The following is a 14507-nucleotide window of genomic DNA, read 5'->3' on the forward strand; positions in this document are numbered from 1 at the left end:
CAGTCACTCTATTGCAGTGACAATGTTGCAGTGACAGTGTTGCAGTGACACTGTTGCAGTCACTCTGTTGCAGTGACTATGTTGCAGTGACAGTGTTGCAGTGACACTGTTGCAATGACACTGTTGCAGTTGCTCCGTTGCAGTGACAATGTTGCCGTCACTCTGTTGCAGTGACACGGTTGCAGTTGCTCTGTTGCAGTGACACTGTTGCAGTCACTCTGTTGCAGTGCAGTTCTGGGCTGAGCCCTGCAGCTGATGCCTGCAGGGCAGGCTCAGTGCCTTTGCGCTGGTTTGGAAGAGCAGGTTTGGGTCCGTGGCATTTCCTTTGCAGCTGCCCTGGGCAAGGATTGCTGACAGAAAGCTCCACCTGGGCACTGCCTGGGCACTGCCTGGGCACTGCTGTTTGGCTTCTGAGAGGGAAGGTTGGCACAGGAAAAGTTGGAGGCTTCCTGAGCTGTCTGTAATCAAAGTCTGTGAGTTTGTGCTCTAATGAGCCCTGCTGGGAACACTTTGTCCAACTCCGTTTCTGGTCTCTCACCTCGCACTGGGCTCTATTAAAGCTCCCAGTAAGTTTGTCCCTACTTCTGCCTTGTCATTTCCTCAAGGCACCTTGTCAGATTGTGCCACAGCCACGAGGAACTGGGAGGTGGTACCACAGTCCTGCAGGGGCTCATTAAAAACATTATGACAGCCATAATGAGCTCTGTGGTTGTTCTTGTGCTGGAAGCATTGTGTGGTTAATTAGGGAGCTCCCAGCTGTGTTTCAGTGAATACCTGCAGCTTAATTTCTGCTTGTCTTTTGTTCTAATTATGCGTGACAGGGAGAATGGAAATGGAAACATTTTAATAGGGAATTAGTCTGGCTTATACCCTGGTGGGAATCAGAGAGGAAAATATCTTTGTGATCAAGCAGGGAGTCAAAGTTTGAGTCATGTGCTGGCAATAAGACAATTATTCCAGCCTCTTCTCCTGTTACTGCAACCCACAGCAGTGCCAAAGGCTTTGTTTGCAAAGCCTTTCTCTGCTCTAATTAGCACTACCTTTACCTGCTGTACTAATTATATATAGAGACAGAAGGAATATTCATCACCATTGCAAAAGGCTTTCAAGGCCTTTTTTAATGATTGAAAGAAAAAAATTCTTAATTAACAAATGATGTTATATATTTTACTCTGATTCCCCTGTGCTCCAGTTTTCCCAGGACATGAACCCTGAAAAGAACTGGCTCAGTGGGGAGACGGACAGGTGATAGAAATTTTCAGGAACAATTGGAATAAGAAAGAGATCAAACTGACTATCTACCATGAGATCATGGTGTGTCACTCAGATGTCTATACTGGGGCCTGTGGCAATAATACAAGGCTAATAGTTTTAAATTAAAAGACGATAGATAAGCCACTTAGTTTTTAGAATAGATATAAGGAATAACATTAGCATTTAATTATCAAAGTATATATAAGAAAGAATTTTTTTATGATGAGGGTGTCACAACAATTGAATGGGCTGCCCAGAGAGCTTTAGGTGCCCCATCCCTGGAAACATTCAAGGTCAGGTTGGATGGGGCTCTGAGTAACTTGGTCTACCAGAAGGTGTCCCTGCTCATTGCACAGGGGTTGAATTAGATGATCCCTGATTACCCAGATTATTCTAGCATTCTATGAGGGATTCCAGTGCCTTGAGGGAGGTGATCCTTCCCCTCTACTCAGTACTAGTGAGGTGGCACCCGGAGTACTGTGGGCAGTTCTGAGCTCCCAGTAAAAGAGAGCCCCAGGTGTGCTGGGGAAGAGTTCAACAAAGTGGCCTGGAGATGATGGAGGGACTGGAACATCTCTCCTATGGGGAATGCTGGGTGCAGCTGTGAGTTTTTACCCTGGAAAGAACAGGTTGTGGTGGGATATTATCCATGGATGTAAGTCTCTGAAGGTAGGATATAAGTGGGAGACATACACGTTCTTTTCACAGTGGTGTGCAGTGACAGGACAAGAGCCAATGGGCACAAACTGAAACATGAGAGGCTCTGTCTGAACATCAGCAAACACATTTATCTGTGAGGGTGACCAAGCACTGGAACAGGTTAGCCAGGGAGGTTGTGGTGCCTCCATGCTTGGAGATGTTCCAAAAACACCTGGAACTGGTCCTCAGCAATTGGTGCTTTAGGTGGCCATGCTTGAGCTGGGGCGTTGGACCAGACAACAGCTGAAGGTCCCTTCCCACTTCAACCATTTTGTGTGACTCTAGGGCAGTATCAGTGTGCAGAAGAGTAGAAAACAGCTCCAGTTCATGGTCTGGTGACCATCTGCATGCAGGATTTCCTGTCCATGATCAGTGGTTTGCAGATAATATCTTCAGGGTGGACAAGGCTACACAGGTTGCAGGTACAAAGTTTGGGTGATACCACCAGAGCAGGAAAGGGAAGTGGTGGTGAGCAGGGGTGTGGTGGTGAGCAGGGATGTGGTGGTGAGCAGGGATGTGGTGGTGAGCAGGGGTGTGGTGGTGAGCAGGGATGTGATGCTTAGCATGGTAGCCTCTGTGAGAACAGACATGGGGCTGCCTTCATGCTGCTCTGACACCAGACACAGTTCCACAGGGCTTGACTATAGACCCACCTCAGGTCGGGGTTAAGCCAATCAATGAAGCTGGTGGTGTGTCTCCAAAAAAAAAATATTTGTAAAAGGTCAAAATGCTGCATGGCAGTGAGGAGTGAGGCAAAACACAGTGTGAGAAACAATCCTGTGAACAGCAAATCACCGAAGGAGAGGGGAGTGCTCCAAGTGCCAGAGCAAATATTCCCATGCTGGTTTTGGGAGAGAGCATGGTGAAGCAGGGATTTGTATTTGAGCTCTGCCCAAATCTGTAGGACCACAGTGAGATGGAAAGGAAAATTACATTGTCACATGTTGGGAAGGATAAAAGTTTGACAAGAAAGTTTAACAGATATGCATGTTTGGCAGAAAGCTCTCTGAATGTAGAACCTGAGAATGAAATAGAGATGGAAGCAAGTTTTGATATAGAAGAATAATAGATGTGTAAATTGAGGTTTGCTGAGCAAAGGTAATGTTGAGTTGGAAAGAGATTTTATGACATAGAACAAAGGATAAGCTGACCACAAACAAAAAGGTGTTTTTTACCAAGCAGAATGATACCACAGGCAAACAAGACATGTGGCGAGTAGAGAAAAGGTCTAAGAATTTTCCACTGCAAGGAAATTGAAAAACAGCTGTAATATACTAACTAGTGTGACTGGATAGTATTAACCATAATATGGTCATTATAGTAGTTATGATAGGCTATAGGTAAAAGTAAAGGTGTTTGTCGGTTGTTATGTATTAAGATGCAAAGCAAAGAAAAGTATATAATGCAATGTTAACCAAAATTAAAGGCTTCAGGCTTGTCTGCAGCTGGGGCTGACAGCTGCAGGCACAGGCTCTGTCACCCATGACCCTGGACTGCTGTAACATCTTGGATACAATAAACTGCATTTTGAAGAGCTGCCTGAAGTCCCACATCTCTCGTTTCAGGCTCTTGCTATCATGCAGCTGACACTTTAACCCATGAAAGAACACTTTTGATTTTCCTAATTTCTCACGTCTTTACCTAGGCAGGCACCTCTGCTGCATCCCGCGTCCGCTGGTGAGCGCAACCCCGGGATTGGGTCAGCTGGGAGTGTGGAGTGGATAAAATAATTGATGTGCCTGGAGTGCCAAAAACCAAAGTTTAATAAAGGAAAAATAAAGGCACACTAACAATAAATGCACAACAAAATCTTAACTCCCTGCACCCTGTAGGGAGCTACTCCAGAAGACAATGAAGTGAAACAGACACAAACATACATAGAGGGCAGGGGACCAATGAACAACGAGAAAGAGAAGCCATACCTTATATAGAACACAAGACTAACCAATCAGAAAGCAGGGCTCATAACATAATCTTATATGGAATAACCTTATATGGAATAACTTAATCTGCATAACTGCTCCCATCATTCCTTTCTTCTCACCCTAACCTGGGAGTGCCCGGAGTCTATGGTGTACTCAGGAATGGCCCTGGTAGGCTCAAGGGCCTCCACACAGCTCCGTGGTTCTTGCCTGGTTAGTCTCTCCACCCTCACCATCTGACACTGTGCCAGAGCTTGTTGGTTCTGGCTCAGCCTCAGAATCCTTGTGGACATGGAGCACCTGGAGAGGAACACAGGAATGTGCCCTGGGACACCCTGTTCATCTTCCACATGGCCCCTGAAGCTGCTGACTCCTCCTCTCCTGCTCACATGGTTTCAGTGGCTGCCTCGAACTGTGCTCAGATGCCTTGGAGTGGCTGCCTGGAACAGAGGCTAGACGAGGTTAAGAGAATAAAGTGAGTGTTTATGAAAGGCCTTCAGTAGACACACCTTGGGCAGTCAAAGCCGCCCAGAGGCTACACCCAAGGTGGACAAAGGTCACAAGATTTTTCAGACAATTATAATTTTGGTCTATTTACATATCAGGGTTTAATCCTCCAATTACAGTTTCAGGTAATTAAGTCATTTACCCCCAGTTTGCTCCCCAAACTCACTTTTGTTTATACTTTTTGAGGCCTGAGTTTGTAGGGTGTCCTTGAGTTTCAGGCCTGGAGGGATTGTTTTGTCTGCCCAAAATGTGAAGACAGTTAACATTCTATATGGAGTTTAGAGTTATGCACTATGCAATACAGGATTTGAAAAATATACAACTAAAATCCTAAGGCCACATGGCACACATTGGCTACATGACAGAGTTGAAAGTGCTGCACCTAGAGAGAGTATTATGGGGTGCAATTTGGGTGGAAAGGGATTTTATGGGGTGGCAGATCAAAGCCAATGTGATACAGGACTGGATGTGTGGAATGGGCATGTGACAGAGTGTGGGCATCCCTTTGTCCCTTCTGGCCATGTGCCCAACCTCTTGACACCCAACCCTGAGATATTTATATGCATTTATGAGATTCCTTCTCATTCTTCCCTTCCTAGACTGAACAGGCCCAGCTCCCACACTCTTTCCTCATCAGAGATGCTCCATTAATCATTCTGGGACCTCTGCTGGACCCTCTCCAGTAGCTTCTTTTCTTTCTTGTTCTGAGAGACCAGGCCTGGACACAGCACCCCAGCTGTGCCTCACCAGGGCTGAGTAGAGGGGCACAATTCCCTCCTGGACCCTCTGGCCACACTCTTCCTGATGCACCTGAGGATCCTTTTGGGCCTCGTGGCCCCAGGGGCACACTGCCAGCTCATGGGAAATCTGTCACCCACCAAAACCCCCAGGTCCTTCTCTGCAGAGCTGCTCTCTGGTAGGCCAGCCCCCAGCCTGGTACCTGGGGTTATTCCTCCCCCAGTGCAGGACCCTACACTTGTCCTTGTTGAACCTCTTTAGATTTCTCTCTGCCCAACTCTCCAGCCTGTCAAGGTCCCACTGAAAGACAGAACAGCCTTCTGGTGTATCACCCATTCCCACCAGTTTTGCATCATCAGCAAACTTGCTGAGGGTACATTCTATGCCTTCTTAGATAAATGATCAGGAAAAAAAAAAATCCTGAAAGAAATGCAACTCTTTTTCTCACAAGTGATCAGGCTTGTCTCTGCAATATTGCTTTTGCCTTAGCCATATTTGACATTTTCTATCCCATACCACACCACAAGGGCACCTCCCGGCCCAGTCAGGTCTGATCAGCTGATCCAGTGGGAGAAGGTTTCCAGTTCAACCCACAGGCATTTTACAGGTGTAAAGAAAATGCTTCATCTGGGGTTCAAGGAGATTGAATGGGAGACAAGTTGCAAACAGGCTGGCTGGTCCTTAGTCTGTCCAAGCATCCTGAGAGGGTTTCAGGTTGGTACTAGAAACCCACCTGATCTCCCCTCGCATGTGGAGATGCCTCTGTTTCTGACAGGCTGGGTAAATGTTCTGTACAGGCTGTACCTGCTGCCTGGACTGCAAGGGGCTGATGGAGACAAGGGGAGCACTTGCAGCATTTGGGGACTGAGACCTGTCCTGCGTGTCCCACCCATGCTCGGGTTCTCCCAGAGTGTCACCTCCTTCTTCTCACACTCAGGGTTTGCACCCAGCTCCCAAGAAGGCTGCGGACACAAGTGAGTTTGAACATGCTTTTATTGATGGCCAGAAGCAGAGCTGGAGCAGCAGTGGGAGGAAGGGAGCAATGGGAAGCTGTGTCTTCTGGGGACCTGCATTTGTACCTTGCCATGGAGACTCTCTGTGCAAAAGCCTGTGCCTGCAACACAGGGGCTTCTCTGACTCCAGTTCAGCTGCCCCTGGGAGCTTCTGAGCACCAGCAGGTGTGGAGAAGGGGCACTGAGCATTTTAGTCAGAGGATGGAGATCCAGGCAGCTCTTGGAGTGCAAAGCTCCTCAGCTGCTTATGTATCCAGGGCTCCAAGTACGAGATTCTGGTGAATACCTTAGGGAAGAGGCGGCGTTTACGTCCGTGAGAAACAATGCCATGAGCCATGTTATTGCAGACTAATGGGCCACCAGAATCACCCTGTGTCATGAAAGGAGTGAGAGGAGTCAGACACGCCACAGCACAGACCTCCCTGCCTTAATAAGCAAGTTTCCTCTTCCCTCCATGTGAAGAATGCCCTCTTTCAACCACCTCCCTCCCTCCAGACCCAGCTCTCAGGGTTTGTAGCTGCCTCACTCTAAGCCCACCCATGAAAAAATTCAGGCTTGGAGACTCTTTGAGATTCAAAAACTCAAAAAAAAAGTATATCTACTTTAGACATGGGGAAATATCTAAGCCATCCTAGCAAGGATATCACAAGGAATTTACACACTGAAGCACTGTTCAGCTGGGTAGAACATCCCAAAGTAAGTAAAAAAGCAAATGTTGCTGATAGTTAGGAAAATGCACCCCAATTGAGGGGGCACATCAGCCCCAGAGCTTCTGTGAGGACCCTCAGCTCATCATTCTGAAGCTCCTGGTTTGTTCTGGTGTCCTTTTACTTTCACCTGAGAACCAAGTTGCCTGTCCAGTCCCAACCTCCTACCAAGCCCAAAACAACACTTACATAGGAAGTTGATTTTTTACTGTATTCATCACCAACACAGATCATAGACTGACGCTGGTAGTTATCGAAAATATGCTGACATATTTCCTCCTTTTGCACCTTCAGTTTCACCTCCATCATCACATCACTCTTGCTCCCTGTGTCAGTCAAGCCCCAGCCAGACACCAAACATTCAGCTCCTACTCCCACATGTTGGTTTCTGCTGGCAAAGGAGATATATTGCACATTCTTATTGATCTTGGCCTTCTTCTTCAGCTGTCAGGCAGAGAGAACACGGGATTCAGCAAAGGATTCAGAGCAAGTTCAGCCTGGGGAGGAGAGCAGGGGGAGATCCCTCGGACAGGAAGGATATGTTGGGTCATACCTTCAGCAGCACGATGTCATTTTTGAAGCCAACAGGGGAATATTTGGGATGGATGACCCATTGTCTAACAGGGATCCTCTGCTGGCTCTGTTCTTGGGCAGAGATGTTGTGGGCTCCCAGAATCACAGTGACACTCAGTGCCCTGCAGGAAACACCAACACATCCAGCTGCATTGGCCACAGCAGCACAGCCCCCAGGGCAGGTGGATGGAGGAGCTGGTGGTTGATAAACCCCCCCGAGCAGCTCTCAGCACCCTGTCCTGTGTAACCTGGGCTCCTTCGCAGCCCAGCTGAGGACCCTCACCCCACCCTGGCACAGGTGGAGCTGCCCCACGCTGAGCACAAAGGGAAGCAGGGCAGGGGAGACACTGGGCCCCTTCTCCAGCAGCAGCTCCAAGCCATGGGAGGAACCATGACCCTGGAGACCACCATGAGCATTCCTGTCCCAAGGCCACTCAGCCCCTGGCAGACAATTCCTGCAACTCACGGAAGACAGCTCATCTCCAGAGATCCCTGCTCTGCCTGAGGAGACACGGGGTATTGTCTCAGGGACTATGTGAGACTGGACAAAAGCAGCTGTGCAAGAACCATAGAGTCTTACCTTTTTTTATGCAGACAGTGAGCTGCTGAGAGCACTGCATCTGGGCGAATCAGGAACCCTCCACAGGAACTACATTTTGTGCCGGCTTGAATTTCTAAATAAGCCATGTAGGGTCGGGAGTGGGGCCTAACTTCCTGTCCGCCAATGATCCTTCCTGGAAGAGAGATGGCAAATGTTAATATCACATGTGCTGCTATTTCTTGTCAAGTTTGGGGCTGCATGAAGGAAGAGGGTCATCCTCTAATGCCATGTGCCAGTGATACCACAGCTCTCCTTCCTGGGGCTGTCCAAGGCACCACTGGTGCACAAAGGAGAGAAAGACAAGCAGCACCATCTGGGGCCTGACCAGCCCTGGCTCTGGATGGCTCAGATGCCATCAAAGGCATAGCTCTAGTGCCTCTAATGTCCCACTGGTTGCAGGCACTCTCTGAGCTGGGAGATGAGAGGAGAGATGAAAGTAGGAGAGTAGAGATAGGAGAGAAGGCGAGGCAGGAGCCTTGCCTGAGACTGACTACTCTGTGTCCATCTGTGCCCTTGCGTGTTCTTGCCTGTCCCATCTCTGTGTACTCACCAGCCCCAGCACAGGGCAGAAGGACAAAAGCAAGCAGAAGGAGAAGCAGCATCTCCCACCACTGTCCTGATGAGCCAAACCAGCAGCTGTGGCCAGGCAGGAGACAGGTACAGAATGGCAACCTCTATATATGTCGTGTGGAGCTGAAACAGGAAACCTCAGCCTGCCTGTGGCCCTGTCATTTACTGCTTTTGTTCTCACAACCCCCAGACTGTGGCTTGGTGAGGGGCTCATGACACATTCTCTGCATTTTTGTCACAATCTTCTCAAGAAGATGGAGAGATCTGGGCTTGTTCAGAGCACCCACAGTGCACAGGAAGAGGAAGGGGGTGTCTGTTGACTGCATATCCCATCAGAGACCTCTGGAGAGCCCCTGGGTCCCTGCATGTGGGCTGGTTCCATCTGGATTCTTTTTCTCTTTGTTTTTTGTTTCCCCTCCATCTGTCGCTGTCGAGGCAGGACAGGAATGAAGAAACTCTGACCCAGGAGGCTGTAATACTAAAAACTCTGATTTATTCAAAATGCACTGCTCTTTTATACAGAGCTCTGCAAGGACCAAATCCATTGGTTCTGAAGTTGAAACAACTCAACCCATTGGTGTACAATGCTTGATGCACAGTGATAGAACTTAACTATAAACACTGTGAACAACAAGAGAGATAAAGAATTATTTACATTCTCTCCAGCTCTTTCCCAGGTGTCTGCCTGGCTAGAAACTCTCAGTTTCTTTCTTTGACTGAATCTGGGTCCCACATCCATCCTCTGATAGCAATGGGCAGAGCTGGCCAGGGCCAGGCCAAGATCCTGGTTTATATCAGAGGGGCTGAATGCCATCAGAGATGTCCTTGGGAAATCAGAAATCCCCGATCAGAGTCGCTGAGGGATCAGGCCAGTGGGAGCCTCACGGCCTCAACCCTGGGTTCTGGAGGACCCACGGACAAGTCCATGGTGATGAGGAAAGTCTGAGGTCCAGCTGGGGAAGTCATTCTGTGGGCCCAGTCCAGATCAGCAGGGGCTCTGGGCAGGTGCAGGGCTGGCTGAGACACAGCTGGAGCTCAGGTGGGGACCAGGCTCAGGGTGCCCACAGGAGAAGGGGGAGCAGCCCTGCCCGAGGCCTCTCGGAGTCCTCCCTGCAGCTCTGGCTCCAGGGTTACAGCCTGGAAAGGACTCAGCCCCTGTTTCCCTGAGCCCAGGCAGTGAAACCTCCAGGATGTTCCTAATTTTACATGGCTTTGGTCTAGAGAAAGCCCCAAATAAATCCTCTAGAGCACACTGGCATTGCCCCTTACCCTGTGTTCTAAAAAGACCATGGACTGTAGTACATGTCCTGGGCATCCTCCTCAAACCTTTTTGGTGGAAGGGACAGTTTCAGAAACAATGGGACATCTGGAAAATTCACATTAATTCCATCCTTAGAGGATTTTTTCCTCTCTGCTGACCACACAGGGACATAGGCTCAGAAGATCACCAACATTTGCCTGCCATCAGATGGCTACAGAAATGAAATCTCTGTTTGCTTAACCTCTCCTGTATGCATAAGAAGCAAATTCCGTGAAATTAAAAGATTCAGTCATTGAATGAAGAAACTTAATTTCCCCTCTCACTTCAATTTCCTATTTGTTATTGATCCCTTTGCCTTTGATGCAGATTTGGTCTTTGTTCTCTGGTTCTTTTATCAGCCTTTTCCCAGACCAGGTGTGACCACATCAGGGGTGGTGATGCTGCTCAGAGCTCTGAGCAGGTTGGTACTAGGTGCAGATTTAATTCCTGAAATTCCAGTCAAATCTGATTTTTGTTTGATTGGATCTCTCTTCCTACTGTAAAAGGCAAGGGAAGGGAAGGGAAAGGGAAAGGGAAAGGGAAAGGGAAAGGAAAAGGAAAAGGAAAAGGAAAAGGAAAAGGAAAAGGAAAAGGAAAAGGAAAAGGAAAAGGAAAGGAAAGGAAAGGAAAGGAAAGGAAAGGAAAGGAAAGGATTCACAGTTGACAAGTAGTCACTACAAATTGAAGAATGAAATGTGAGTGGTGGAGCTGAATGAAATCTCTCCTACCAGAGACAGCACTGCCCCTAAAGGCACCAGTCCAATTAAACAAAGGCAGTGTCAGGCTAATTCTGCCCATGGAGTCACACATCCCTTGATGTTTCCAGCTGCTGCTCAGACCTTTCAGGTTCACAGTCAGTCCCCTGCTGGTGAGGATGCAGAGTTCACAGCCTGTGGCATGTAGGGGATGAGATGCCTGTGCCTGGAGGAGTCCCTCTGCTCCCACTTTGCAGACAGTGAAGGGGGGCTCCATGCAGCATTTCAGTGCTGGTATGAGGATGTCGTTGTTTGCTACATCCCCTTGCCCACAGAGGGAGCACAGCTCTGAACAACCATTCCTGACAGCTCTGAAATCAGATTAAATCAATCCCACCTCCAGGGGATTTAGGGATTTCAAGAGAATCTACTTAAGGCAGGTGTCAGAGGCAGCTCAGCTGTTCCTTTCATGGGCAAAAAATAGAGATGCATTGAGGCTCTGCGTTTTCAGCTGCAGCCTGGGCTGCAGCTCTACCTTTTCAGCTTTCAACTGAGTTGAAACAAATCTAGCAAATTCCTTTTCTTCCTCTATGTGAGACAAGTCCTTGGCTGCCTTTTTATGGTATTTGCCATGTGCTAATGTCAACAGATTATTGCAGCTGTGCCAGAAGATCATCTGCTTTTAAAATATATTTTTTAATCTGCAGTGTAAGCTGACAGTAGGAATCACCAGTCCAACACCATTCCTAATGTAAGAAAACAAGGAAAATACTTCTATCAAAATTTGAATGACCCATTTTGGAGGCACTGGATGGCAGAATTGCTGGAGGTAGGACACTTTTCTTCAAAATGGTTATTGTGAATGTATAAAGAAAATCCAAGGAAGAGCTAAGGCCAAAACTTACTTAAAGGGCAGAGCCCTTTAAGTACACACGGATTACATAAATTGAGGGTTGTTTTTGAGAGGTGTTTTGAATTAGAAGATGAACTGTCAGTAAAACAGTGGCTGCTGTGAGTGCTGTTGACTTTAATAGAGAGCTAATGATCACAGCAATAGTCTAAAGCTTTCATATGGACTTGGAGGGCAGAATTAGGTCGTTTCCACTTCAGCTACATGGTTCTAAACAAGTTAAAATCAGTGGGAATGTGTGCTGTTAGAGACTGCAGGGAGTTTTTCATGTCATTATCTGTCATGCACAGGCTGTATTGAGCTACCATTCAAAAGTGTCCTTTCATTCCTATGTTATTGGAAACAGTCAAACCCAGAAAGATCCCCCTTAAATACACCAGAGCACCAAATGTCTGAGAATATTGGGAGTTTCCTTACTGTGCTTGTGTGTTAAAGTCATCTGTGGCTCTGGGATGCACAGCTTCCACTCTGTGTTCGTGTCATAAAACCCAGAGACAGAAGATGTGCTGTGCCAGGGGCAGCCCGAGGGTGGCTGGTGGTGGCAGAGCTGGGTGACTGCTCTGGCTTTGGGCTGTGTCCTTCTCTGTGTGCCAGCTCTGCTGACGTGCTCCTTGTGTGTACAGAGCCAAAGTTCTTCCCCTCTGTTCATGGATACATTTCTGATGCCAAAATGCATTTTGTGCCTTGAGATTTGCTCCTGTAGGGCAGTGGCTGGTGGCCCCTTTGGTAAGAGATGCTGAGTCTGAAGGACACAGAATTAACCACCCTTTTCTCCTCTCTGGCTCTTCTCTTTCAGTGCCTCAGTTTCCCATCCAGGGCAGAGCTGGTCCAGCACTTTGTGAACATCCCACACACAGCAGCCCTCCTCAGGGGAGCAAGGCCATGTGAGTCATGAACAGATGGTCCTGGGCTTCACCCTCTGCACTTCCTCATCATTCCCTATGGGTACCTCTGCCTCGAATTATTCCTTCTTCCTTTACCTTCCTACAGACAGGATTTTTTGTTGGGTTTACTTTGGTGCTGATTTCTTTGGTCCGTGGGAGTTTTGGTGGACAGCAGTTGGCTTAGGTTTTTCCTTCACAGGTTCTGCTTGCTCCATTTGGGAGTGCTTTCTCCAAACTTGGGCTCTGGGATGTATTTCTGTCCCCTTGACAGCTGGGGATTGATGTGAATATGAGCCAAAGCCTCCCACAGCCTGAACTTCCTTGGCTGTCATCTGAAGTTGAGTTGCTCTGAACTTCAGATGTCTTGGAGGAAGGCTGCCTGCCCTGTCAGCCCACTCAGGAGGAAAAACAGAGTGCAAGGAGCAATGCCCACTGCTCCCTAAGGTAGCACAAGGGTTTTTCTTTCTTGCTTTGGTCTGTGGGACACTTGGACATTCCCCTGACTGCAGGAAGCAACTGTAGAACCAGCTGAGACCACAGACCTGACACCTGGGGGGAGAGCATATCTTCAGCAGGTAACCCTGCACCCATGATGGAGCCGCCCCTTCAGTGCCAGCTCCTCTTGGTCAAGGCTTGGTGACACCACCGAGCAATGACATTGGAGGGTGCTGGCACTGCCTTCTCAGTGTGCTCAGCCCAGCCTGCTCCAGACTCATCCCCTTTGACCCAGCAGCTCTGTAGGCATTCCCAAGAGACTCCTGGTTTGAATAACTGGCTGAAGCCCTGTGACCTTGGCACAGTGACTACAGCTCTGACAGTTTCTGTTTCCTCCCAGATGGAGCCAGCACAGGAACAAGATGCAGGAAACCACACCCTGCTGACTGAATTCGTCCTCTCTGGATTGTCCAGCCGCCCAGAACTCCAGCACTTGCTGTTCTTCACAATCTGCTTAATTTACAGCATGACCCTCATCGGGAACCTTCTCATCTGCATGGTCACAGTGCATCCCACCCTCCACACGCCCATGTACTTCTTCCTCCGCGTCCTGTCCTTCCTGGATATTTCCACAGCATCAGTAGTTGTCCCCAAGATGCTGGTAAACATCCTGTCCGAGGACAGGAGCATCTCCTACCTGGGCTGTGTCACACAGCTCTACTGCGTGGTTTTCCTGGGGGCCACGGAGTGGTTCCTGCTGGCAGCCATGGCCTACGACCGCTACGTGGCCGTGTGCCGCCCACTGCGCTACCCGGCCATCATGAGCCGCCGGGCTTGCCTCTCCCTGCTGCTGCTCTCCTGCTGCAGTGGCAAGGTTGTGTCGGTGGTACAGACAGCCTGGGTGTTCAGCCTGTCCTTGTGTGGGCCCAGGAGGATCAACTACTTCTTCTGTGACATCCCCCCGCTGCTGCTGCTCTCCTGCGCGGACACGTCGCGCTACGAGCGCCAGCTCCTCTCGGCCACGGTGCTCGTCATCCTCGCGCCCTTCTGCCTCATCCTGCTGTCCTACGCCTGCATCATCTCCAGCATCCTGAGGATTTCCTCTGCAGAGAGCAGGCACAGGACCTTCTCCACCTGTTCCTCACACCTTACTGTGGTAACGCTGTACTGTGCAAGTGGGACTTTGATTTACTTACCAAAATCCTGTAGTTCACAAGACACTAAGAAAATCCTTGCTCTCATATACACAATTGTAATTCCCACTTTGAACCCCCTGATTTACAGCCTGAGGAATAAAGAAGTGAAGGAAGTACTAATTAGAGTGATGGCTGTTTTGATGAAGAAATAAAGAATTTCTTGTACATGAATGTGTGGATTAAAAACATTATTTCCATTTTTTTTGTGAGTTCTAATGGTTTACTAGCTCAGGGGAAAATACAGGCACAAAGATCTGTTTCCCACTGTTAAATATGTTGTCTTTATTCTTTCCTTCTGAAGCAAATTATTTAGAACTTCTATCTCCATTTCTTCCTTAGGAGTACAATATATGTACCAGACATTTCTTCTAAAATGTCTGGTATATATATTGTATATATATTTTAGACATTTCCATTGCAGGAGCTCACCTCACCCTCTCACTGAAGAAATATTCTTTCGCAGTGAACTTTCCAGGCTAAGCATACAGTAATTGATAGGGACT

General features: G+C 48.3%; 2 protein-coding genes across 2 annotated transcripts; one reads left to right on the top strand and one right to left on the bottom strand.

Annotated features, from left to right (window-relative positions):
* Positions 1–6323: 6323 nt before the first annotated feature.
* On the bottom strand, positions 6324–8616 carry LOC110480577 (cathepsin G). The gene is made up of 5 exons (XM_077788318.1): positions 8565–8616; positions 7994–8147; positions 7394–7535; positions 7030–7284; positions 6324–6503 (listed from the first exon to the last, which is right to left on the bottom strand). Exons 1-5 carry the CDS (start codon positions 8614–8616, stop codon positions 6324–6326), a joined length of 783 nt encoding a protein of 260 aa, XP_077644444.1.
* A 4565-nt stretch (positions 8617–13181) lies between these two features.
* LOC110480578 (olfactory receptor 10A5-like) lies at positions 13182–14243 on the top strand. The gene has a single exon (XM_021548617.2). The coding sequence runs from the start codon at positions 13209–13211 to the stop codon at positions 14154–14156; it is 948 nt and encodes a 315-aa protein (XP_021404292.2). The 5' UTR covers positions 13182–13208; the 3' UTR covers positions 14157–14243.
* The last annotated feature ends 264 nt before the right edge of the window (positions 14244–14507 follow it).

The sequence above is a fragment of the Lonchura striata genome, chromosome 25 (genome assembly GCF_046129695.1).
Source record: "Lonchura striata isolate bLonStr1 chromosome 25, bLonStr1.mat, whole genome shotgun sequence".
Taxonomy (NCBI): domain Eukaryota; kingdom Metazoa; phylum Chordata; class Aves; order Passeriformes; family Estrildidae; genus Lonchura; species Lonchura striata.

Coding starts and splice junctions, on each gene's coding strand:
- LOC110480578 (XM_021548617.2), top strand. CDS start 13,209: ATGGAGCCAGCACAGGAACAAGATGCAGGAAACCACACCCTGCTGACT.
- LOC110480577 (XM_077788318.1), bottom strand. CDS start 8,616: ATGCTGCTTCTCCTTCTGCTTGCTTTTGTCCTTCTGCCCTGTGCTGGG. Junction 8,148..8,564: donor TCTGCCCTGTGCTGGGGCTG/GTGAGTACACAG, acceptor TCTCTCTTCCAG/GAAGGATCATTGGCGGACAG. Junction 7,536..7,993: donor CACTGTCTGCATAAAAAAAG/GTAAGACTCTAT, acceptor TGTTTCCTGCAG/GGCACTGAGTGTCACTGTGA.